This window comes from Rhipicephalus microplus, chromosome 4 (assembly GCF_043290135.1).
Source record: "Rhipicephalus microplus isolate Deutch F79 chromosome 4, USDA_Rmic, whole genome shotgun sequence".
Taxonomy (NCBI): domain Eukaryota; kingdom Metazoa; phylum Arthropoda; class Arachnida; order Ixodida; family Ixodidae; genus Rhipicephalus; species Rhipicephalus microplus.
The window spans coordinates 38,673,904-38,697,951 of record NC_134703.1 but is presented as its reverse complement, the minus strand read 5'-3'; the positions used below and the strand labels follow the sequence as shown (position 1 = coordinate 38,697,951).

The 24,048-nt window shown below is 45.8% G+C and overlaps 1 protein-coding gene across 2 annotated transcripts in view; it reads right to left on the bottom strand.

Moving 5' to 3' along the window:
- Nucleotides 1-24,048, bottom strand: part of LOC142761655 (uncharacterized) — a 244,873-nt gene that overhangs the window by 30,920 nt on the left and 189,905 nt on the right. For both annotated transcript variants that reach the window (XM_075892589.1, XM_075892590.1), the window contains exon 2: nucleotides 717-818. In XM_075892589.1, the coding sequence (XP_075748704.1) occupies nucleotides 717-818 (102 nt within the window). The remainder of the gene's footprint in view (nucleotides 1-716; nucleotides 819-24,048) is intronic.

Below are 24,048 nucleotides of genomic sequence, written 5' to 3'. Positions count from 1 at the left end.
AGCGCAAGCCGTAAGAAAGTGTGCGTGTGCCACCTCTCGTTTAGTCCTTGGAATGTCCGCTAGATGACGGTGCTTCTATGTGGGGAATATATAATGAAAAGATGCGAGATGGTGGTACTTAGAGTGTTGAATAGATGGACGAACGGACACACAGACAGATGCATGGATGGACGCATGAACGGACGCAAGGTCGGATGCATGGACGAACGCAGGGACGGACGCACGAACAGACGCACGCATGGACGGTCACACAGACGGACGCATGGACGGACGGAAGCAAGAACGAATGGACGGACGAATTCTTCGCCCCACTCTCCATCATTCACTCCGTGGATATGCTGCCAATTGTTTTGCGCTATGCTATTCTACCTTACAAATTAAAGAAATAATTGCCTTTTCTTACCTCAAATCACCAGTCAACCACTCCTTTTCTATCTCTCATCAGTCTGAAAGGCGATTGCCAGCAAAGTATTACTTTTATAAGGTCACATAAGGAGGGCGCCTAAGTGGGCTGGTGGGCACACCATTATTACACAAGCGAAAAACGAGATGGTGATAAAATGACAGGCAAGGCGCTGATGTACGAAAAAACTACGGACTCAGTGCATTGTCTGTCGTGCTTTAACAATTATCTGCCTGTCGCTCTTTGTTGCCGGCCAATTAGAAACACGATTTCTTAAATAGCCTACCGATCACGCGCAGCGAATATGACTTACGCGAGTAGGCCTTGAGTTTCTCGAGGTATGTGGCTGACGCTGAGTCGTTGAGGAAGACGACCACTTTCATCTCCGTGCTCGAACAGGTGACGTCATATTGAACTGCAAAAAAAAGAAAAAGAAAAATGCAAACCTTAAGCATCTTGAATAACTTCAGTGGTCAGACCACACTTTCTGAGATCGCTCGAGTTTGCTCTCTAATGTTACTCCACCGAAAAATCAGAAGAAACTAAGCACTAACAGCGTCGCAACAATGACACATGTTGAATAATCCTATGTGCTTGAAATTTTCGAAACCCTAAACTAAAGTGTATCTTATACCACCTATATATACATATGTTGTTTTAGGGTACACAACAGCAAGATATATTAACTTTTCTTAGCACACGTTTCACATCTCCCAATGTAAGTAAAGCAGTTGTCTATAGCTCATACACATGTACAATATCTGGCTGTTCATAGAGAAGCCTCCGGCTCTCTCAGCAATAAATGTGTAGCGTGCACAAAGTTATATCATGAATAATCTATGCAATAATTGTTAGGCTTTAACGTCCCCAAATCACCATAGGAATATGACAGACGCCGTAGTGGAAGGCTTCGAAAATTTTGACCAACTGCGGTTCTTTGACGTGCACCTAAATCTAAAGTAATCCATGTGCGATATACCATAAAAAAGATTAGGACAAAGTAAATTATTCGACCAGAGTTTTTATTTCTTTGAGCAAACGTCGCTTTGCTCTCTGGATATCCAAGCTATCCATCCTCGTGGACACCACCTTAAATGAATCACTGAATAGGCACATATGCTCGCATTCTATTTACTTTGTGTATACTTTCTAGCCACTGCTAGTACAAAGTCCGGGATGTACTTCGCAAACACTTCATAAGCACTATCTATCTGACGTGTCCGTTCGGACGAAGCACCAATATATTACGCTACCTTTCATATATATAGAGCGTTCTATAAAGTGGTTGGAAGCCGAAGAATAAACAATCATTTAATCAAGAACATTATTAAAAGCTTGTGAAGATTTTAAGCCACCGTAGCGTCCACGAGGGACACGAAAATAATTTCTCAGGTTTGTCAGTAAATGTTGCTGTGATAAATTATTTCTGCGTGCTTTTTTTTTTTTGCTCCCGTGATATGCGCTCTTCTTCACAGCTTGAGACGCATTGAAAAAAAAAAAAAACACTTCCCAATGCAACCTTTCTTTTGCATAAAATGTCTTCCCTGACACTCATAATGTTTTACTTCAAGAACATGTTCAATAATCAGTGAACCAACGATTTTTCATAAACTTTTTTATGTATTACCAATTGAGTTCGTTACAAAGATAGTTCCGGTATTTTCTTTTTTTGTAATAGTTAAATTAGCTTTTCCCTGACTTAGGTTAATTATTCAAAAAACAATATTTTACATCCCAGTAATGATTATGCTTGCCTTTTCTTTCAATTATTGAATAGACTATTAAGTACCAAACTACGTTCAGCCGCTAGCTCACTTTGCTATGTCAGTGCATTCTGCCCTTCACGTGCTTTCGCGCTGCCTCCGATAAAGGTACACTTTAGACCAAGCGAGGACGCCGTGTCATGATACCATCCCGCGACGCCACGTTATGTGGCGTCACTATGGCGCGACCAATCTGAACGATTTGCGACGTCATTGGTGCGTCATATGGTGATGCCACCAGCGGCGGTAACTTTTTTTTTTGCACCACTCGTGTTGACGTTGTCAACGTGGGAAGCCGACGCCACCGGACGCCATCGGTGATTAATTTTGGCGTTGAGTGAGACGTCTCAGGTTTCGGCCTATCTATATATATATATATATATATATATATATATATATATATATATATATATATATATATATATATATATATATATATATATATATTGATTTGATTGATTTGTGGGGTTTAACGTCCCAAAACCACCAAATGATTATGAGAGACGCCGTAGTGGAGGGTTCCAGAAATTTTGACCACCTGGGGTTCTTTAACGTGCACCCAAATCTGAGCACACGGGCCTACGACATTTCCGCCTCCATCGGAAATGCAGCCGCCGCAGCCGGGATTTGAACCCGCGACATGCGGGTCAGCAGCCGAGTACCTTAGCCACTAGACTATTTTTTTAGTTATTAAGTATGCTTCACCATAAGGCATTACAGCAGGGAGGGTACAGTCTTTGAGAAACATAGTTGGGTGGTTGAAAATACAATTGCCTGATGATCCCTGTTCTCAAACGATAAATGCTGTGAAAGAATTTTAATCTGAGGTTTTGACGACGGTATTCAAGTAGATCCCAATTTAATGTTTTTCTGCTCTCTGTCACACTAAGCATCCTGTCGTAATTTCCAAGGACAAATCAAATTGCTCTATTCTGCACTCTTTCAAGTTTACCTGTAAGTTCTTTAGTATATGGGTCCCAGCAGACGCACGCATATTCCAGTATACTGCGGACGTGTGTAAAATAGAGCTGCTCTCTAAGTTTTTGTGATAAACTACTGAAGTTACGTTCCAGAAAACTTAATGTTCCTACCGCCTTGTTCCTAACGTAAGTGACATGTTTATTCCATCTCAAATCAACAGTGAAAAATACGCCTAGGTATATATATTCTATGACATGTTGAAGATTAGCGTTATTAATCGTGTAATGATTTCTTCAGTGCGAGAGTTTCCTGGTAAAGGTGACGTGGACGCTTTTTTTTTCACAATTAACGACATTTTTCATTTTCACATTATACAGCAATTAAATCTAAATCGTTTTGCAGTGCTTGTTTGTCAAGGTCGCTATTGATGACCCTATATACTATACAGTCATCTGGAAACATTCTAAATGATGATGTGATACCGAAAGTGATGTCATTTATGAACACCGAAAACAAAAGCAGACCTAAGACTGATCCCTGTGGTACATCAGAGGTCACAACAACGTATGTAGAGGAACAACCGTTCAGAGCCACAGACATCTGCCTTGAGCGAAGATACTCAGCTATTCAAGCAATAATCCTATCATCCAATTTGTAATATCGAAGTTTAGCGATCAAGAGACTATGCGTAACGACGTCAAAAGCTTTTCTGAAATCCAAAAAATATACAGTCAACACTTTGCTGCTTGTCGACAGCCGAGGCAAGGTCATGAGTAAATTCTACCAATCGCGTCGTACAAGAAAATCCCTGCCGAAACCCATGCTGACTAGAAAGAAGAAGGTTATTGGCAACAAGGTGAGACATGATGCTCCTATAAATCACAAGTTCCATGACTTTGCATACAATACTAGTTAACGACACTGGCCTATAATTCTCAACTCTGTCCCTCTGTCCACTTTTATGAATTGGTACCACGCGGGCCAACTTCCAGTCCCCAGGAACAATGCAGTCATTCAAGGAATTTTGAAATAAACGACAAAAATATAAACACAGATTGTCAGGACAGTTAATAAGAAACGATGCCAGGATATCATACGGACCACTCGCTTTCGTGTGTTTCGAGCCTTACAATAATCTCTCGACTCCCGTCGCACTAAACACAACCTCAGACATTTTGTCAACTTGGACAGAAAAATCATTGATTGTAATTGCACTAGCATCTGAAAAATCAGACTGAAATACCGATGAAAAGTGATTAACAAAAATTTCTACCTTACTCAAATCATCAATAATAATTCGGTCGGACCAGTGCAATGGTGGAACAGAAGTGTCCTCCTTACTGTTTCTTCTAACGTATTTCCGAAATTCCTTCGGATCGTCTACCAGCCTCTGGCCTAAGTTAGCGAAGTATGTTTGTTTGGCTGATCCAGCGAGCTTTCTAAAACTACGTTTTAACTCTGCTAACTGTACGTAGCAACTATCCGATTTCTGAGTCTTGCTAAGCCGATAGATTCTGCAGATTTTTCATAATAAATAACTGAGTTGCCTGTTAAACCACGGTTTATTTTTTGAACTTTTGGAAGATAGTGTTCGAACGGGAACAAATTTAGCGCGAAGTTCAAAAAGTTTCTCTTTGTGTACTCACTATAACTCTTCCCCGTTTTACTCATCTGTCAATGTGTCAAAAGTAGGACAGTAAAATTCAAGAGCTAGGTTTAGTGCAGCGTAGTTAGCCCTGTAATATGCATACACTGTTTTAGGGGCTTTCTTTTTTCGGTACACACACTTTTCGAAATGTAGCGTCGGCTACAATAACCTTATGATCACTTATGCCGGGCAAAGCAAATATATCTGAAATAATGTTAAGAGCATCCCAAAGCAACAAATCAAGCACGTTACCAGTATCATCATAACGGTCAATATTATGCCAGTAACTTTAGCTACGCATGACGGAAAGTGGTTTCATGGAAACAGTAAATTGATCCGCGGAATTTCAATTCTTTTTCGAAAAGAAATATAGACGCAGTAAGGCGTTGGGAAGGTAATTTTAAACACACAGACGACGCACAAGCACTTGAACGCGTACCTAACTTTGCGTAGTAAGTACCGGCACTGTCTGACAATTTAGTCAGACAAACGTCAAATAAGATTCCCAAGTGCAGCACGGTGCAACTATTTACGGAAATCTAAAAGAAAATCCCGCAGATGTTTCGCTAACGTGCTAACACGGCAATAACCAAAAGTCATTCGCTATAAAAAGCACAACAGAGCACTTGCAATAACTCCACGTGTGATTTTTTTTTCTGCCCCTAAAACTAGGCGCAGTCGGGTATTGCTGCTGCATCAGTTTGGCGCGGGAGCACAACCTACAGCACTGGACCCGACGCACATGCCGACAGACACAGCTGGAATCAAGAGTAAGTACTTTAAAACTGCTTTCTTTTAAATATTAACAGTAATATATAAAAACAACCACGGCGTGATTTCAGTGCAGTGCGCTTTGACAAAAAATGGAAATTAATTGAGATTTTCTTTTAATATTACTTTTAATTTGAAACTTTACCAGCCAAAGCTTGAAATGAAAAAAAATGAACTATCTACAAGCAAATGCTAGACCAGCGGCGCAGCGCTTGTGTCACCACTAACTCCGCCTGTTATTTTTCATCGCTGCAGGAGATTATGAAAGCTGTTGTCGCCAGCAGGGTATCGTGCTCGCGTAAAGACTTCGTTTACAGCACGAGCTTAAAAACACATTACGAGCGGGCGTGAAAGGCGTATGTGCGAATTCCTTCATCCTTGCAAAAGATACCAACGCGTCAGTAGCAGGCTTTAGGAAAAACTTCTAGCACGCCCGAGTGCAACACTTGCGAAATCTGCGACAGGCGTACGACTAAAAGATGAATTATGTCACAATCCTATAGAAGTAACGGGTAACTATAAGGAAGAATAAAAAAATTGCAGACGAGATTGAGCTCCCGAAGACTCCGTAAAAGACGCACCCGGGCCAAGTATTTCTGCATGATTCTAAGTGGCTGTCGAAACTGTCATCAATAAAGCATATTTGTCATTCCAGTCCGATTTAGCTCTTTCGCAAGAAGTATATATTTCTTTCCTTTGTATGTTTTAGTGGCGCAAAAAAAAAGAAGTATATTTCGAACGTAAAAGTATACAAAAGGCGTTTTCTTTCACCACACAGCAAGCTTGCGCTTTCAATCGGTAGCTTTCTTTTGTTTCCTTTATTTCAATTTTATGTAATTTTAATTGACGTAATGCAAGCTAAGCTCGTGAAGAATTCGGGCGGTTTGCCAAGTGCATGAGAAGAAGCTAGGTATACAAAAATTCGTCTATCATTTTATTTTAAAACATTTTTTTCATTCAGAGAATTGATAAGATGGAAGAGAAAGATCACTGACGGTATTTTATTACTGACATTAATGAAGCTATGGCAGGTGAAAAAAAAACATTTCATCGGAGTATACGTGTTTCATTTTTATCACACCTGCATCTGTCTCACCCTAGATGCCACTGATATTATGCATACTTTTCTCACTCACTCACTCACACACTCAACACTCACTCCCTCACTCGCTGTCTATGCTTCTTCTCTTTATTTTGATATATTTATTTATTTACATCCAACTTGAGTAAGTGTGAATGAACCCTAGAACAAACGCGAAAACTAAACAAAAATTTATCGTATGTATTTTTTGCCGGTTATTACTTGCAGCGATATTTTCACCTTATCTGGCGTGAAAAAAACTTTTAAAATAATTATCTGCTGGTTGATCTTTCTCACGCGAGAATACTTTTTAATTCTTCAGCTCATTTACTGTTTTCAATGGCTGCTAATCTATGCCTTTACTCCTCTAATAAACTATTTTAACGAAACCTTCCCATTTTTGAGCAGTGTATTTAATCGCTTTGTGCGTGTGTGTGCGTGTGCGTGCGTGTGCGTGTGCGTGTGCGTGTGTGTGTGTGTGTGTGTGTGTGTGTGTGTGTGTGTGTGTGTGTGCGTGTGCGTGTCCTCTTCAGGATTTTTTAGCGACTTTCCAACTGATGAGTTCATATTATCTTACATCCCAACGCACCCCACTACTCTGGCGCCTTCTGCATGTTTTGCTTTCTCGTCATAGTTACAGAAATATTAAAGCTGCAGAACTTTCCGACAAACTCAAAAGTTAACTTTTCCAGTTATTCTTGGCTCTGATTTCTTTTTTTCCTTTTTTCAATGGAGGTATCAATCATTGCGCGCACGAAGAGCAGCTAAAAGAAGTACGAACAAAGCCAGCGCCGCTACAGACTTCACCAAGTCTGAAGACACCGTCTCCCGGATTGCGTTCCAGGGTTCAACCCATCAATATCGCAGCAAGTAACCCCGGTCTCCGACGGGTTGAATTATTGAGTCAAGCGGGGGGTCTCTTGAGACGCGTCTTGCACTGACGCGGGGCGAATTTATTGTCCGATACGCTGGAAACGCCGAAAGAGCGTTATTCTTTATTTATTGTATATATTTTTTTCGCGCACTACACGCAAGACGCGTGTGGCCTCAGTTTGACGACAAGGCCACCACGCGCCAAAATGACCTTTTGTCTTTACTGTAGCGACTCTTGAAAGCGGCAGTGGTTCGCGTTTGAAAAAAAAAAAGCGGGAAATATTTATGTTGGCGTTATATCCATTCAGGCGTTCTTGTGGTGAGATTCGAAAAACCTAAAATGCGAGGCGAGAATTTTTTTCTCAGTATGTAAGCTGCCCTAGCTATATGCCATAGTTGAGTCATAGTTTACTTTTATTATTTTGTTACACTGATGCCTGATAGCTAACAAAATGTTCTAGAAGCATTGTAGAATAAATTTAAAAAGCAAACTAACGCGTTTTCGAGAGTCAAACCCCTGATAATATTGAGGCACACTTCGGGAAAGTAAGGATGAATTCTGCCTGCCGAGTGTTCTTGAATTTACATCTAAACAAAAAGACGCTGTTGTTCCTGTAATGTGCATCCATCATAGCACCGCCGACTAAGCAGAGAGTCAAAAGCCTCGTACTCAAGCGCTGAAGTCACGCAGCTTGGCCGCCAAGCCACCACGACGTCTACGACGCTGTAGATAGGCCTTCCTTTTGTATATAGGCTTCCTCGCAGGAAGGAAAGAGTCGCAGGAACATTATGTCATTATGTTATAAAGGCACTTCTGGACTAACTTAGAGGCGCTTGGTGTACTAGAGTGAACGCAACGCCTGAAAGCTCACTTTTTGTATGCTCGCAAATTTCTGTTATAACACCGAGAACTATTGAAGTTGGCTCTACCGCAAGTTCTATAGCGAGCGCAGACGTCAACGGAAGGCGCTGACGTGCAAAATTCAGTATTCAAAGTGGGTCACGCCTGCCCCATAGTGACGGCAGCTTCCAAACACCACACGCGCATGTCACAACTAGTAAGGCACGCGCTCCCATTTCTCACTTCCGCTACTCATGAGAAAATGCTCCACATTCCAGGCGCCTCTATTGCACCTGCATTTTTCCGCTTCTCTGCTAGTACGCTCCGACAAAGGTGTCTGGCTGACAACAGCAACAAAAAAAAAAAGTTGTTCACGTGCTAGAGCTGCTTCAATAGTGTAGAAGATGCGATCCTTCGTAATCAAACGGGAGACCCCTCACAACACAAAACAAGCCCGACGACACATGGTGCGGTACATCTAATAGTGAAGCTGAGTTCTATCATTTTGTGCGTTTCATCTTTGCAGTTGCGCTGTCGTGTCGCAACGACGCTGCACCTGTATTACACAGCACTAATTATTTCACGCCGCCCGTACTGCGGAATTTATAGCGTTCATCTTTGCAAGTGCGCTCGGGTGGTCGTGCGCTTCCGGGATTAGCGAAGATAGGCCTCTCACTACGTAAACGCTGCCTAGTTTGTTTGTTTATTTTTTTTTTTTTGCTACTCCTCTCACCAGACTCCAAAACGCCATATCTGGCAAAGCATCCACAACTACACATCTCCACATAGCACAAAACAAAGTAATGAAGTACGAGGGGACCGGAAAGACATTTCGCGCGTCCCCACACATACAACGCCTGGAGCACGCCGGTAGAGATAACGCCGCGGGACGGGCGTGTAAAACGACGTGTGATATGAAAGAAAGAAGTGAAAAGGAAAATAACAGTGCCCTGGGAGAGTCCTAACAGAGAGAGAGAGAGGAAAAAACGAAATATAGAGGGAGGCGTTGTACGCGGGAAACGGGCAAAGCAGACGGGATAACGGGACACGCGCTGCGGTGTTAGCGTGTGCAACGCCAGCAATGCACGCGGCTGTGGGCACCGCTGCCTGTAGCTCGTCGGGCACGTCCACTCCCCGGCAATCGCATCACACGGCCGCACGTGCCCGCTGCCCCCGGAAAGTCTTTCTCTTTGTGCACGCCGCGCGCGCCGTTTCGACCAACGTCAACAACGAGACAGGATGGAGTGAAGCTACGTCCCTGCGTTTCTGTCCATCCTCTCGCTCCGTATGTGCGAACGTGTTCGGCTTCGACGGGCCAAAGAAGATTGTTTCGCTACGGGTGATGTCTCTCCCGCGAGAGCGTGGCAATGCGAAATGCATGGTGAAAGGAATGTATAAAAACGGGAAGACGAAATCTTAACTTCGGCGAGAAGTTGGCGCCTATACGGGAACTACATGGGCGACACGTCATCCCTTGCGTTGGCTTCGCAAAGAAAACGTGACTGAACAAAATGTACGTTCGATAGGTAAACCTACGAAACAGACTAGTTTGGGACGCGATATTATGGTGACAGATGAGATAGCATCATCAGCGAGGGATCTGGGGCTTCCGTAAACCAACTATTGTGTTTATCATCATTAGCCTGACTACGCTCACTGCAGTACAAAGGCCTCTCCAATGTTCCGCTAGTCAACTCAGTCCTGTGCTTCAACTCGGTCCTGCCACTTTGTACCCGTAAACTTCCTAACCTGATCTGCCCACCTAACTTTCTGTCTCCCATTCACAAGCTCGCCTTCTCTCGGAATGCAGTCTGTGATCCTCAAATAACAGCGGTAATCTTCTTTCTTGCTACGTGCCCTGCCCATTACCATTTCTTCTTGATTTTGACCATGATGTCCTTTAAACCCGTTTGTTTCCTGATAAACTCTGCGCTTGTCTTCTAGGATTAAACCTATCATTTTCCTTTTCATTGCTCTCGGATTCGTCCTGAACTTAAGTTGAATAATCCGTAAATTATCGCGTTTTCTGAATTCTACTAATAACTTCCCTCTGATGTTTATAGTATTGATGCCATAACTGCCTACTACCTGGTCTCCAGCCTGATTCTTGCCTACCTTGGTATTGACCTTGGTATTGAAATCGACCATTAGTATAGTATATTGTGTTTTTACTTTACTCATTGCCAACTCTGGATCTTCATAGAAGCTCTCAACTAGTACGTCATGACTTGATGTAGGCGAGTAGGCCTGTACCAGCTTCATCTTGTACCTCTAATTAGGCTTCCTTACGATACGTGCCACCCTTTCGTTAATGCTACAGTATTCCTTTATGTTACCAGCTACATTTATATGGATAAGGATCGCCACCCCCAGTTCTCTTCTGTCCAGCATGCTACGACAGCAAGGACGTGCCCATTATGTAGCACTCTGTAGGCCTCAGATTACATTCAACGCCCTCTAGTTACTCGAATAGCACAGCTAGTCTTGACTCATTCGACAAGGTTCTAGCGTTAAACGTTGCAAAGTTCAGTTTCCAATGGCTGCCTGTCCGGGCCCAGAGATTTTTAGCACCCCCTGCTTCTTCGCAGATGTGACTGCCACCGTGGTTAGTTGCTTCGCAGCCGCTAGGACTGAGGGGCGAGGGTTAATTGGTGCATCCATGTGGAAGCTAGTGGCCAGATACTGCACCGATGAAGCCACACACCAGCCCTCTTTAATGTAATTCCATCATCACAGAGATAACCTTTTTAATCCGATAGCAAAGTGCGCACCACCGCCACTAGGATTCGAACCACAGACCTCTTGCACTCGAGGCTGGTGCTCTATTCACTATGCCGTCACTGCATCAAACGTATACACGTATACGTTTTACTTTGACCTAAACGCTAAAACATTAGGCATGCTTCATCATCGGATAGCAAATACTTTGTGGATGAATGCCGGGGGTTACAATAGGAACTCTCCCATCACCTCCTGCAAGCCGTTCTTCGCTACAGTGACACGACCAGCAAAGACCACCGATTATATAACTGATTGCAGAAGACACTGCTTCGCTTCATACACAACACCAACTCACTGCACACATAGATCACACATGATATCATGACACACCTTCGGCGCAAAGCTATGTCGCAATAAAAAATAAGAAAGCATGGATATCACTACATGCTGTTGCGAAGCGGACCGATCCCGCCGATGCCACCGCTGCTGCGACGCGCACCTCCGACGACGTTACGAAGGGCGCCTCGAAATTTCACCGCTGCAACCACTGTTTCGAAAGACGGCGACGCCAACACGGTCCCGAAGGCGCCACTGCTTCGAACTCCGCAGGGAAGGTCACCAGCCGTTTGGTAGCGTAGGTTTTTCAGCTCGCGACTGCTTCTGCGCAGAGCTGATAGACGAGCGGACGAGACGACGGTGAGTTAAACAAGGTTTATCTACAGCATATATACAGAGGCGTTACAAATTCGGCACTGGGGCCGACAGAGACTCGAAGAGCCGAGCTCTCCTCTCTAACACATAGGTCTGCTCTCAAACGGGTCCGCTCTGACACACATGTCAGCTTTCCCTAGGACCGCCGATCGCGACGCGCCGCAGGGCTTCTTTTATATGCACCGGGTCCAACTCAAATGTCCAACCAGAAGCGCCGCTGGTCGTCAGGGCAGACTCCTCCAATGGGGTCGCCGCTGGGCCGCGTCAACCCCCCCCCCCCCCCCCAGACATGAAGACGCCGGTTGTTTACTCGACGGGCCCGCTTGCACGTGCGCTGACTCACTGCACGTGGGCGCCAGAGAGGCGCCGAGAGAAAGGCGCCGTGGCGTGCTGACGCCGTTGAGTTGTTGTTCGCGTCAGGCGGGCTCGCGGCTGGCCTTGACACAGATTGCCTTTTTCAGAGGCACGGCCGTTCGCTGTGGACTCACAGGCATAACAGCACCCCCGCCGCCAGACAATGCGCCGAAAAGACGAGCTGCTTCCACGGGGCTCGGATGACAGGCGCGCTCGTTCGCCAGGTCCCTCCAGGTTCGCCTCCGGGGCCATGGGGAGAATGCAGCTCCAGACTCTGTTCCGGGAACATATCCCATTTTTCAGGACGGACCCCAGCTCCACTGGCTTGTCGCCACAACTTGTTGACCAACTTCGCTCGTCTCTTCTGACCATCTTCGATTTCAGCACTTGTCGATGGTTCTGCAACTTGTCAAGAAAGGATCGACAACAGACAACACACGACACAAGCAAGTGCCCTCGGTCACCCGACAGAACACCAGACAAAGTATAGTACAACATATACCTAGCTATGTGTCTATCGGAATTTCGTTCCCTCTACATCAAGAGGCACATGTGGGACACAAGACTCTTAAAATGAGAGCTCAACTTTTTTGACACTTAAAACAACGCAACGAATTAGAATACCACATAGAGTTGGCCCCTTGAGATCACTCTGAACGAGAGCGCTCAGCTCAGGTCGTGATGAGGTCAAAATTTTGCCCCGAATCGCCAGCGAGAAACCGAAAGGTTGAGAAGGTAGTAGCTAGAACGCACTGCTCAATGCCCCTGCATTAGCGTTTAGCTTTCCTTTTTTTTTTTTTTTTGTAGCGAACGTCAAAGTCGTGCCGTTGGAGTATCATGCTCCACCTCAGTAACCGACCACTTTTAGGCGACGATACCTATGCGGTACCAAAAGCGGCTCACACTTGCGACGTTGCACAGGGGAACAACGATACGGCTTGCTACGGATTAACTCCTCACCGCTTAGCTCGATATCGTGTTCGATCACCCTCGTGTTTCCGGGGCGGTCCGAAAACACGTCTCCAAACTGGGAAACAATCTTTCTCAGGTCCTCCTTCCGGACTTCACTTAACCTAGGCTCTAGGTTTATCTGCTCCCAGATTACTTTCGATCCCCCTTCGATTACCTCACAAGAACTAAAAATTTCTGCTTCCTCTTCCTCTGGAGCATTCAACAGCTGATTTTCGACTGCTTGATGTTGAACGTTGGGTTTCATCAAGTTGTAAATTTTGTTCTGCCGCCTTCCTAATTTCACTTCATAATTCGTATCGGGAAGTTTCGATATTACATTGGCAGGCCCTTCCCAATCAACCTCAAGCTTGTTCCTTTTGGACGGCTGCAGCAGCATTACCTGACTTCCTACTTCAAAAGCGCGCTTCTTCACCGATTCGTCGTAGTACTCCGACAACATTTGTGAAGCTTTCATGTGGCTTTCCACTGGCGCTTTAATCGAGAGGTCCTCACGCTGCTCTTGAATGGGCGTCTCTCGATCATCCCTCGACAGCTCGCTCCAACCCTCCGCTAAAGGCGAGAGCGTTGCAGCCCTCTCGCTCTGATTCAATGGCGCCATGTCGTCTCCCCCTACGCATACCGCGCCGGTCGCTTCCGCGACGGGCCGCTCGCGTGACTGCTCACATGACTCACGCGGAAAATTTTCTTTCTGGGGTTCCGTCGACCCGCCGACAAGGTCACTTGAGAGTTCACCGCATTGAACAAAATCAAGCTTCCGCGCTTGCGATCGCGTGAGGGCCATGTACGCTAAGTTGGGGAAGAACGATTTACCCTGCTCTTTGAGAAGCTGCTCTGAGTTGTTGGAGAAAAGATAAGGAAAACGATTGTTGAGAGCGGCAGACACAGCTGCTTCGGTGCGAAGCGTACCGAACGGGCCTTCAATGCCAACGGTGGCGATTGGTAAGCGAACACTCTGCTCCTCGGCGACTTGCCTGATCCACGCGCATTCTCCTGTAAAGTCATCCGGAGACACCAATGAAGGATGGACAACATCCATGGTTGCCACGGAGTCTCTAAGTGCTCGGCACGTTTTCCCATTCAGCCTAATTTCTTGGAGATACGGCTCCAACAACCGCATGTTTTTTTCTGATTCTCGGATTGTTGCGAAGGCAAACTTTTCCTGACAGTTTATCGCGATGTGTCCTTCCTTTTTGCAGTTGTAACAGATTAGTGGCCTCCGTGATTCAAACGCCCGTGTGGTATCAGTGCGTTGTTTAGGAACCTCACTCGAGTTCTCCGCTTCTGTTTGCCCTACCCCTACACTGTCCTTCGCAAGAGACGGGTCCTTTTTGAAATTACGGTGCGGAGCGGGTTTCCGTTGATCAGGTTTCTTTGAAAAGCCCTCTTTTCTTTCATCCTTTTCAACGCGCACTGCCCTGCTATGCAACTTTCGGCGCGTATAATACTCCTCAGCTAACTCTGCTGCCTTGTTTAGCTGTACTTCACCAATTTTGTCCTGCAGCCAAAGTTTGACATCTTCCTCGATGCAGCGGTAGAATTGCTCCAATGCAACGCATTCCACCACTTTATCGCGGTCGTCATAAACACCTTCGCCCTTGAGCAATTCAATTAAATCGGCTTTAAGACGAAACCCGAAATCAACGTGTGACTCATTCCCCTTTTTAGCATACCGGAACCTTTGCCTGAAAGCCTCGGGTGACAACTTATAACGTCTTAAGAGCACTTCCTTAACCTCGTCATAGCTCTCAAACGCTTCCCTTGACAAGCAAGTTATTGCGTCGGACACTTCGCCGGGAAGAAGAGCTAACAGGTTCCGCGCCCAAAGAGACCGCTCCAAAGCGTTTCGCTCACAGACGTGTTCAAACTTGACGAGATACTTCGCCATGTCCTCGCCTACTACGAACGGTGGCAGTTGGTCCCGAATTCTAAAACCGCTGACCTGAATTGTCGGAGAAGCTACACTAGGCGCCTGCGAACACTGTAGTATTGCCAATTCTATTCGTTTCAACTCGAGGCGCTCCTGTCTCTCGGCCTCCTCACGCTCGCGACGTTCGTGCCTTTCAGCTTCTTCACGTTCGCGAACTTCTCGCCTTTCAGCCTCCTCGCGGCGTGCTTTGATATCCACCCAGGCCTCATCGACTTCCCCAGACGACACTCCCTCATCATTCATGATCTCAAGGATCGCTTGCTTTCGTTTCGCACGGCCCAAAGTAATGCCGAGTTCCTCACAAATTTCGATGAGTTCCTTCACTTTAAGGTTCTCCATCGTTCACACTAGCCTCTTGCTGTTTGCCCCTGTTAACAATTTACTTGCCGTACCCACTATAAGTCAACTAGCAAGACGCGCAAGCAATTTTTCACACTCCCGTGTTTACCACCTCCGCATTAACTTTGGTTTCAAAGCACTTCAACTTGGATTGAAACGATCAAAGCTCACTCGAATGCTTCACACAGCCCTTCTCTAAACTACTACAACCTGAGCTAGAGTAGTCTGGTGAACTGAGGGGAAAACATCAGGCACTCACCGCATCGATGTCGCTGACGGCGGCCGATCCCGCAGCTGCCAACCACTGTTGCGAAGCGGACCGATCCCGCCGATGCCACCGCTGTTGCGTCACGCACTTCCGACGACGTTACGTAGGGCGCCTCGAAATTTCACCGCTGCAACCACTGTTTCGAAAGACGGCGACGCCAACACGGTCCCGAAGGCGCCACTGCTTCGAACTCCGCAGGGTTTGGTAGCGTAGGTTTTTCAGCTCGCGACTGCTTCTGCGCAGAGCTGATAGACGAGCGGACGAGACGACGGTGAAGTAAACAAGGTTTATGTACAGCATATATACAGAGGCGTTACAAATTCGGCACTGGGGCCGACAGAGACTCGAAGAGCCGAGCTCTCCTCTCTAACACAAAGGTCTGCTCTCAAACGGGTCCGCTCTGACACACATGTCAGCTTTCCCTAGGACCGCCGATAGCGACGCGCCGCAGGGCTTCTTTTATATGCACCGGGTCCAACTCAAATGTCCAACCAGAAGCGCCGCTGGTCGTCAGGGCAGACTCCTCCAATGGGGTCGCCGCTGGGCCGCGTTAGACCCCCCCAGACATGAAGACGCCGGTTGTTTACTCGACGGGCCCGCTTGCACGTGCGCTGACTCACTGCACGTGGGCGCCAGAGAGGCGCCGTCGCCTGTTGACGCCGTTGAGTTGTTCGCATCAGGCGGACTTGCGGGCTGGCCTTGACATAGATTGCCTTTTTCAGAGGCACGGCCGTTCGCTGTGGCCTTGCAGGCATAACAATGCTCGCGAGGCATTCAGCGCAAAAACAAAAATGCGGGTCAATTGACACGTGCTCACAGTAACTTTCTCTTATCGCAAAAAGACAACACTAGGAAAGTGATACGACGTGGTGCTATCATCCTCTGAAAGCCTTAAACGCATAACAATAAGTATTTCTTTCGTGTTCTCTCTTTTCTGAGCAAACAAAACTTATCACCTCACACTTAGAGTGGCTAATCGTCGTCTCCAAACGCTAAATGTTTCGTCTCCTTCAACGCCGACAAATCGTCGTCTTTATAACTTGGTTGCCCCACGTGACAGCTTATCCAGCCCGTCTTGGACGGGCCTGGTTTAATCGCAATGAAATATGTACGAGTAAGAGTCCCCTTTTAATTAGCGCGACGTCGGGTCTCCTTTTGAAATCGGGCGGGGCTCCGTTATTCTTCTATAACGAGCGAACAGCAGCAACAGGGGCAGCGTAGCAGATCAATTTTATCGAAAGAAGAGAATTCAAGACCCAGACAATGCGTCTTGCCTCTCTCCACTCCTCTGACATCATTTTTTTCTCATCCCCACTGCTTGGCATACAGTGCTTTTTATACACTTTTCAAGAGAGATATCACCTTTTTTTCTTATCTCTTTCCTTCTTCCTTTCTTAAGTGAGCCCGAAGCTTCACTTTCTTCTCTCGCATTTCACTGTCATTAATACGTTGTGCCAGTAGCCACACTTCTGTGTTTCCTGTTTCGCTGCCCTCTGAACCCCAGAGCTATTCAACGATGTCAGCAAGGCTTGGCGGCTGTCGCTTATCAGGAAGAGCTCTTTTCGACGCCTACCGGCCGGAAACGACATCGCTGGCGCGATCTCGGAGAGTAATGACGCGCCGCCGTCGGTTTGCTATATAACTGAGTGCGTCTGTTTCTCCCCGTCCGCTCGTCCTAACCCTCCCACACACCTGTATTTTTTTAAGCTTTGTGAGTTAGCGGACAAGTTCGCGATTTATTTGGTTCTCTAAGAAGTCGCTTCTCCCCCGCTCATTTACCCTGGTTTCGTGCTCTTGCGCTTCCTTTAATCAAAAAAAAAAAAGAAAGCACGTCATTTTAGAAGGCGCGATAGAGAAAGGAGCTCAATTCAGCAAGTAAATTATGGTTGATTCTCATTCGCTAAGTCAATGATAACTGATGCCTGACTGAATTGATGCGTGGAATCGGTGGGGTGCATTCTTGGTGCAGACATTACTATCAAATCATACCTTTGCTCTGAGCAAGGGCAGTGAGTTACGGGTTTAATTATTATTAGTATATTAATGTGAGGAAACATTATACAAAAAGATGTTGGTGGCCACATACGTCGCTGGCTCTACTCCGTGGTCTTTTAATAGATGGTACGCTGATATGTGCACCTTTGTGTGATTTGTAAATTAAACAATATGCGGACGTGCTGGTAAGACTTTTTCACGCTTTATACAGGCGCTACTGCACCAATAAATGAAGGGCCTTAATAACAATAAAGCCGCTATCTAAATAAACTTGTACTATTTTGTATTGCATCGTATTGAATCGCAAGCACGGCGAGTTCATCAAATACAAGTAAAAGATTAGTATTTTAATGATATTACAAAAACACTCAAAATGCACCAATGTGAACAACAGTATTGCGTAAAATCAGTGACATTTACGGTCAAAAGAGTATAATAGTGACCCTATAGCTAATGAAATAATATTCCATGAAACGCTCGCCCATGTGCTCAGATTTGGGTGCACGTTAAAGAACCCCAGGTGGTCGAAATTTCCGGAGCCCTCCACTACGGCGCCTCTCATAATCATATGGTGGTTTTGAGACGTTAAACCCCACATATCAATCAATCATGAAACGCTCGGTATGCGCTCCTGAGCTCCTACAGTATATAAGATACTAATAATTATTGCTTTCATACTGGCTCCTTTAAATCAATATCTATCTATCTATCTATCTATCTATCTATCTATCTATCTATCTATCTATCTATCTATCTATCTATCTATCTATCTTGCTTTGGCCTCCACAGTCACATTATTGTGATTATGCTACGCCTATTCGCAGCGAGCTTTCGTCTTCTCTTCAAAGCTGAGAAACAATCGCTCCCACTGAACTGACAATCCGAACAATCGAAGCACGAGCACGTTCTGTAGGTGGAAGAAACACGAGAATGCACGTGGCAGAAGTGCCGTTTTGCTTATGGCAACAATTGATGAACTCCGTAATACCCTTTTCACCCCCCCCCCCCTCTTTTATAAAATATTGCGTATCTGGGGAGCCTTTCCGGCTCAAAAGAATCATTCTCATCTGGCTTACTTGCGTTTTCTCTCTCAGAAACTGCGCGCTCGCTACTCTCGGACCAGGAACGACACACGCCACCCACCTATGCGCATGCCGTTACTGGCCACTGAGTAACGGTCGCTCGGAAATCACGCGAGATAGACAAAAGTGTTTTGAATTGTTTTGTTTTGCATGGCAGAAAGACACCACAAGTACGCCACGGCTTGTTGGGGTAGGAAAGGTCAAATTGGCACATTTCAATTTTAGAAACAAAACATGGTGGCTTCACACATGCAGGGCAATTCTACGCGCTCTTTTTTTTTTTTTTTTCAAGATTGTCATCGGGTAGTGCAAATGTTCATCTCATTATTGCCGCCATATAAGCTTATTTGGCAGTGGCCAATAACTATCAGCGCTGCGCAATGACGTGCGAGGGTACAAGATAAGTGTAGTCCACGGGACGGCTTTCAGCTCTCCCATAGTAGAGTGCTTTACTCTGAATCGTTAACCACTTTTTCTATACCCACAGCTTACATATACTTAAGAGGAACAGTCCGCCAGAAGTAGGTTTACAAATTCAAGACGCAATCCCCGTCTTGCAGGCTCATGTATTTTCGCTGTACATTTCACTTTTCGATACATTCAAACTAAAAAGAAAAACGAAAAAACTTGGGTGGTGGTTCGCCTTGAAGAGTAGAACGCGACAGCGTAGTCGGGCCCTGTGCGCAGCAACGCCTTCTCAGTTGCGGGTTCGACTTCCGTTCTTGTTCGATAAATCAACCATAGCGCAAAAAAAGCGCACGCATGTGCACGTAACACTCGGATCATTTCAAACTGACAGAAAATGCCGTCTGCAATGGCTTTGCGAAGTGCCCACAACACCATAATTATTTATTTTCCGCATCAAAGAGCCCACTTCGCCTCCACAATGTATAATGAACGCATGCAACTGCTCATTTTTTCATGCTTTTGATAATTATGAGTAATCTCATTGATTTGCGACAACTGATGGTAGCCAAGAACTTGACATTATCTTCCAATGGCTGCCGGGTTACTGTGGGATCAGTGGTTGCCACCTCACCTACAACGCTGCCCGATGTGCCTACAACGGAGCACCCACACTGCTCCTAACGCTGTCAAGGGTCCACGCTGCAAAATAAATTCACCGTATCGAGTATAGTGCCACTCTTACGCATTGTTAGTCTCCACTGTACTCCACTGGTGATACACAAAACCCCGATTCATCACTCCAACTATACCCGTCATCAAAGACTTCGCGAAGTGACGCTACAATGCTGTGTCGCGTGTGGGTCGGCGTAGCCTTCGCCAACTCATTCAGTTACCACAATGGCTAACTCATCAGATGTGTGACAACTGTGTGGGAACCCTTGACCACGTCTTGTGCCCCTGTCCTGACTTCGAACAAGATCAGCCCAAAAAAGCCAAACTAGCCCTTCTACAATTCTTGGGGACAACATCACTGAGCGCCGCCTTTGAAACCCTGCACTGTGGGTCTCATTTGATCAAGTCTGCCATGTGAGCAGTCGCCATCAATAATTTCGTTACATCACAATGGTGCAAACGAAGTTCCCCGATAAGCAGTCAAAGTAACGCACGTAATAATTCCGTTAAATGTCACCATGACACATTGCCCTTGCTACGCTGCACAATGTAAAGTACGACACACTTTCGCTCGTGCAATATTGTCCACGTAACATGTATAGTTGTCAAAGTTGCACGTCGGAAATAAACAGTACGTGGTTGCAAGCTCGGAGTTAAGGCTATAGGCTATATATTCTAGAGATCAGCGTGTGTTGACGCTGTCCATGTTCGTTACCCTAAGAATACTTCGTCATTCCCATCTTCAAGTGCTGCGAAATCTATGTGTATTAGGCGGCAGCAGAGTGAGCTTAGCTTTTATAAACTCCAAACCCAGAGATGTAGAACTAGCGCGGTCATGCACCGCGCCGTAGGCGGTCGCAAATGGCACTGGCTCAACTCTCGCTGTTAGACTTCATTTTACTCATTGGTGAGTTCACAAGGCTTGTACAGTGTCAGAAGTCTAAGTAAACGTCGTGTGCCAGAATAAGTGCTCTCGTGCCCCACTGCATGAGGTATAGGGAACCGCACTGGAACAACATATGCAGCGAATATTGTTGCGTTCAACACCGATTCATCACAGACTTGATCTCTTTAAAAAAACGCGCGAAAATAAGTTTTTCACACGTGTATCCAACAGCCCCATTGTTGATTGATTGATTGATTGATTGATTGATTGATTGATTGATTGATTGATTGATTGATTGATTGATTGATTGATTGATTGATTGATATGTGGGGTTGAACGTCCCAAAACCACCATTTGATTATGAGAGACGCTGTAGTGGAGGGCTCCGGAAATTTCGACCACCTGGGGTTCTTTAACGTGCACCCAAATCTGAGCACACGGGCCTACAACATTTCCGCCTCCATCGGAAACAGCCCCATTGTTGGTCAGGTAAGTATCAGTGGTAGTTGAATTACTGTGATTCGGTGCAAAATAAAGCATTGCCTCGAACCGGCAGAACATTCAGCCGAGAGCAGCGCGCGCGCACCGATGCCCTCGCGTTGACCGCGGTAACCCTAGCGACGGCTCCTGTCCCTGTATGAAAGGACGGGCGGAGTTTCGTGACCAGGAAATCATTGAAGGAGTGGGGTTGTAGTCAAGCCTAAGATTCAGAAGAGGATGAAGAGAAAGCGCTCCGGCCAAGTCAATGTCGTCCACGCTTTAGGCGGAGCTGTGCTAGGTGCTAGGCAACGCGAGATGCCTATAGCACCTGGCACATTTTTCGCAGCCCACGTGTCGGCAACGCAGACAGTAGAACCTTGCGTCTAATGAGGCATCTAAAGCTTTCCTCTCTGAATATTGAATACTAAGACTAAATGCACCCTTCATCGTTGTGTAAGAGCCCTTGGACTGAAGAAGCGACTGCGAACAGCAAGCAATGCGGAACTACGTCTCTACTCGACAATCACAAGGAAGCATGAACCTAAAAGCGATGCACTTATGCGTGCTGCAGTAGCTACCGAGAAAGCGTGCGACTACTTTCGTTATGAATTTGTTGCGCAGAGCTATAAGTGGAACGATTCGCACAAAAGGGAGTTTTGAATAGCGTGCCATAAGTAGGAACATTGCGCCGAGAAACTACGGAAAGCCACCGGGAACGAGTTTTATTGCGTGCTCACAAAGGCAGAGAAGAAGAATAAGGCGGAAAGAGCGAGTCTGTTTGTTTCACTGGACGACGCAGCGATACACCTTCAAAAGGGCTGTGCTCGTTAGGATAGAGAAACGGAATTAAAGAGATAGAAACAGTTAAGAAGGAGGATGCTCTCGAAACCCACTGTTTCACGAAATGCAGCGAAGGAGACGGCCATGCTCCGGCACATTCGAGGATAAAGGGTTCGCCCGAGCATGCCAGGAACACAGCGACAAATTCAGCGCACATCGGTGAACAAAAAAAGTTCGAGTGTTATTCAAACGCAAATAAAGAATACGTTGAAGGCGAATGTGAGGAGGTTAATATAAATAGCTGAATTCCCCGATACAATAAAAAAGAAGCGTAGAACGAGGCAGAACCCCGTTTGAGCCGGCAGAGAAAAATGACGTTACGGAAGCGGGACTCGAGGAATATGGGTTTTCTGCACTCCCGGAATAAGCCTTCAGTAGCACGGCTGGTGTCGACTGGCTTACTCTCCTTCCACCCCAGTCGAAGAAGGCCTGTCATTTCCGCCTGAAGCCCAATTTTCCCTTCTCAGTATCTTTTTTATAGTTTTACAGTTCTTTATGGAAATGGTGTTTGTAGCATAGCGGGTCTTGAACGCTCTTTCCTTAAAGTGAAAGAGAGGGAGAGAGAGGAAAATGTTTCTCGTTCCGGCAACACAAAGCACAGGCATTAAAAAAAAATCTACGGAAGTATGTCAACATTGTACGTGAAACTACTATGGTACGGCAGACTATGCTATATGAAAAAATAAAGCGCAAATAATCTGAACCTCCTTAAAGGATACTTTACCGGAACGTCATATTTGTGCCATTACATTAGTAAATAAGCATGTGAAAAGTATTTACAAGGCTATTCCCGGTCAACAGGTACGTGATAAGATCGGGTACAACGTCTATACACGCACGAGAAAGAGCACATCACGGTGTTATTATGCCGCAATAACGGAACCATTGCGGCCTTGCCGTAACAAACGTAACAAGTATTTCTGCGTACACGTAGAACAGTTTGAATTCTGGTGATGACATTTAATTTGCATGTTTTTCCACTAACAAGAGTTGCGCGTTCTCTGTCTATACTTCTACACATGCAGGGTTTTCATTATTTTTTTAAATATATTACTAATTCTAACGCAGCAACAGGGGTTTTGTCGATCCTTGTATATACCTATACCACGACAAATCAAAGCATGGACGAGTGAATAAGAAAATAAGATGTATGTAAACGAGTGAGGTGTCAACAAAGAAGTCTTGCTATATACACGTGAAAGAAGAGTAAAAAAAAAGAAAAAGATATTAAACTGAATGGCACATCACGAGTGTCATAATTGTACCAGTGGTGTAAAAGGGCTCTACATGTGCACCTGATCTTTAAGATATGAATGATAATTGCTGCTTACAAATTTTTAATTGTGTTTCGGCGCTTACGGCTAGCTTCTGGCAACCAGAAAATCGATAGGCAGCAGTGCAAACGAAGAGAAGTGAATCGCCATGGATATTTTACTTTGAAAAAATAACCTTGAAAATCTTGCGCTGTGGAAGTATTCACAAGGAAAAACTTTCGCCGATTCCCGATGCTGGGTTTACAATCGGCGAACGCCACCGTAAGCATTAACCAACGGAACGCTTCGTTAATTAGGCCTTAGTATAGGTCTACATTTTTAAACCGACTTGGCAACGAGGCCAACAATGTGACGCGAAATAGAGGCCCAAACAAGGGCCCGTCCGTTAATAGCTTCCGATACTCGATAGCTTGCACCATTTGGATCCTTCTTATATCGGTCAACGTGAGCTCGCACTCTCATCGAAGCTGTGCCGCACGGCACGAGGTCGGCCCGCCGCCCATGCAACGACGTTGAAGCATGCCCAGGCATCCGGAAATAATTGCCACGAAGTGGCGCACGCCGGCAAACCAGCCATTACAGCGGTGCTCCCTTTGTGCTCTTCTCTGGCCGTATAGGCTTCAATTTGAACGCGCCTTCCCGCTCGCAGCGCAGCGAGCTGCACCCGGTGCGCACTGCGCCGCACGCTCTGAGAGGGTCACAGTCGTTTGTAACACGCTCAACAATGAGGGCACGCTGCTTTCCTGCGAGAATGTAATAGCACGGCCGCCGCGCCAAGATGTACGCACGCGCGCACACTGTCCACGGGTGTTATTTGT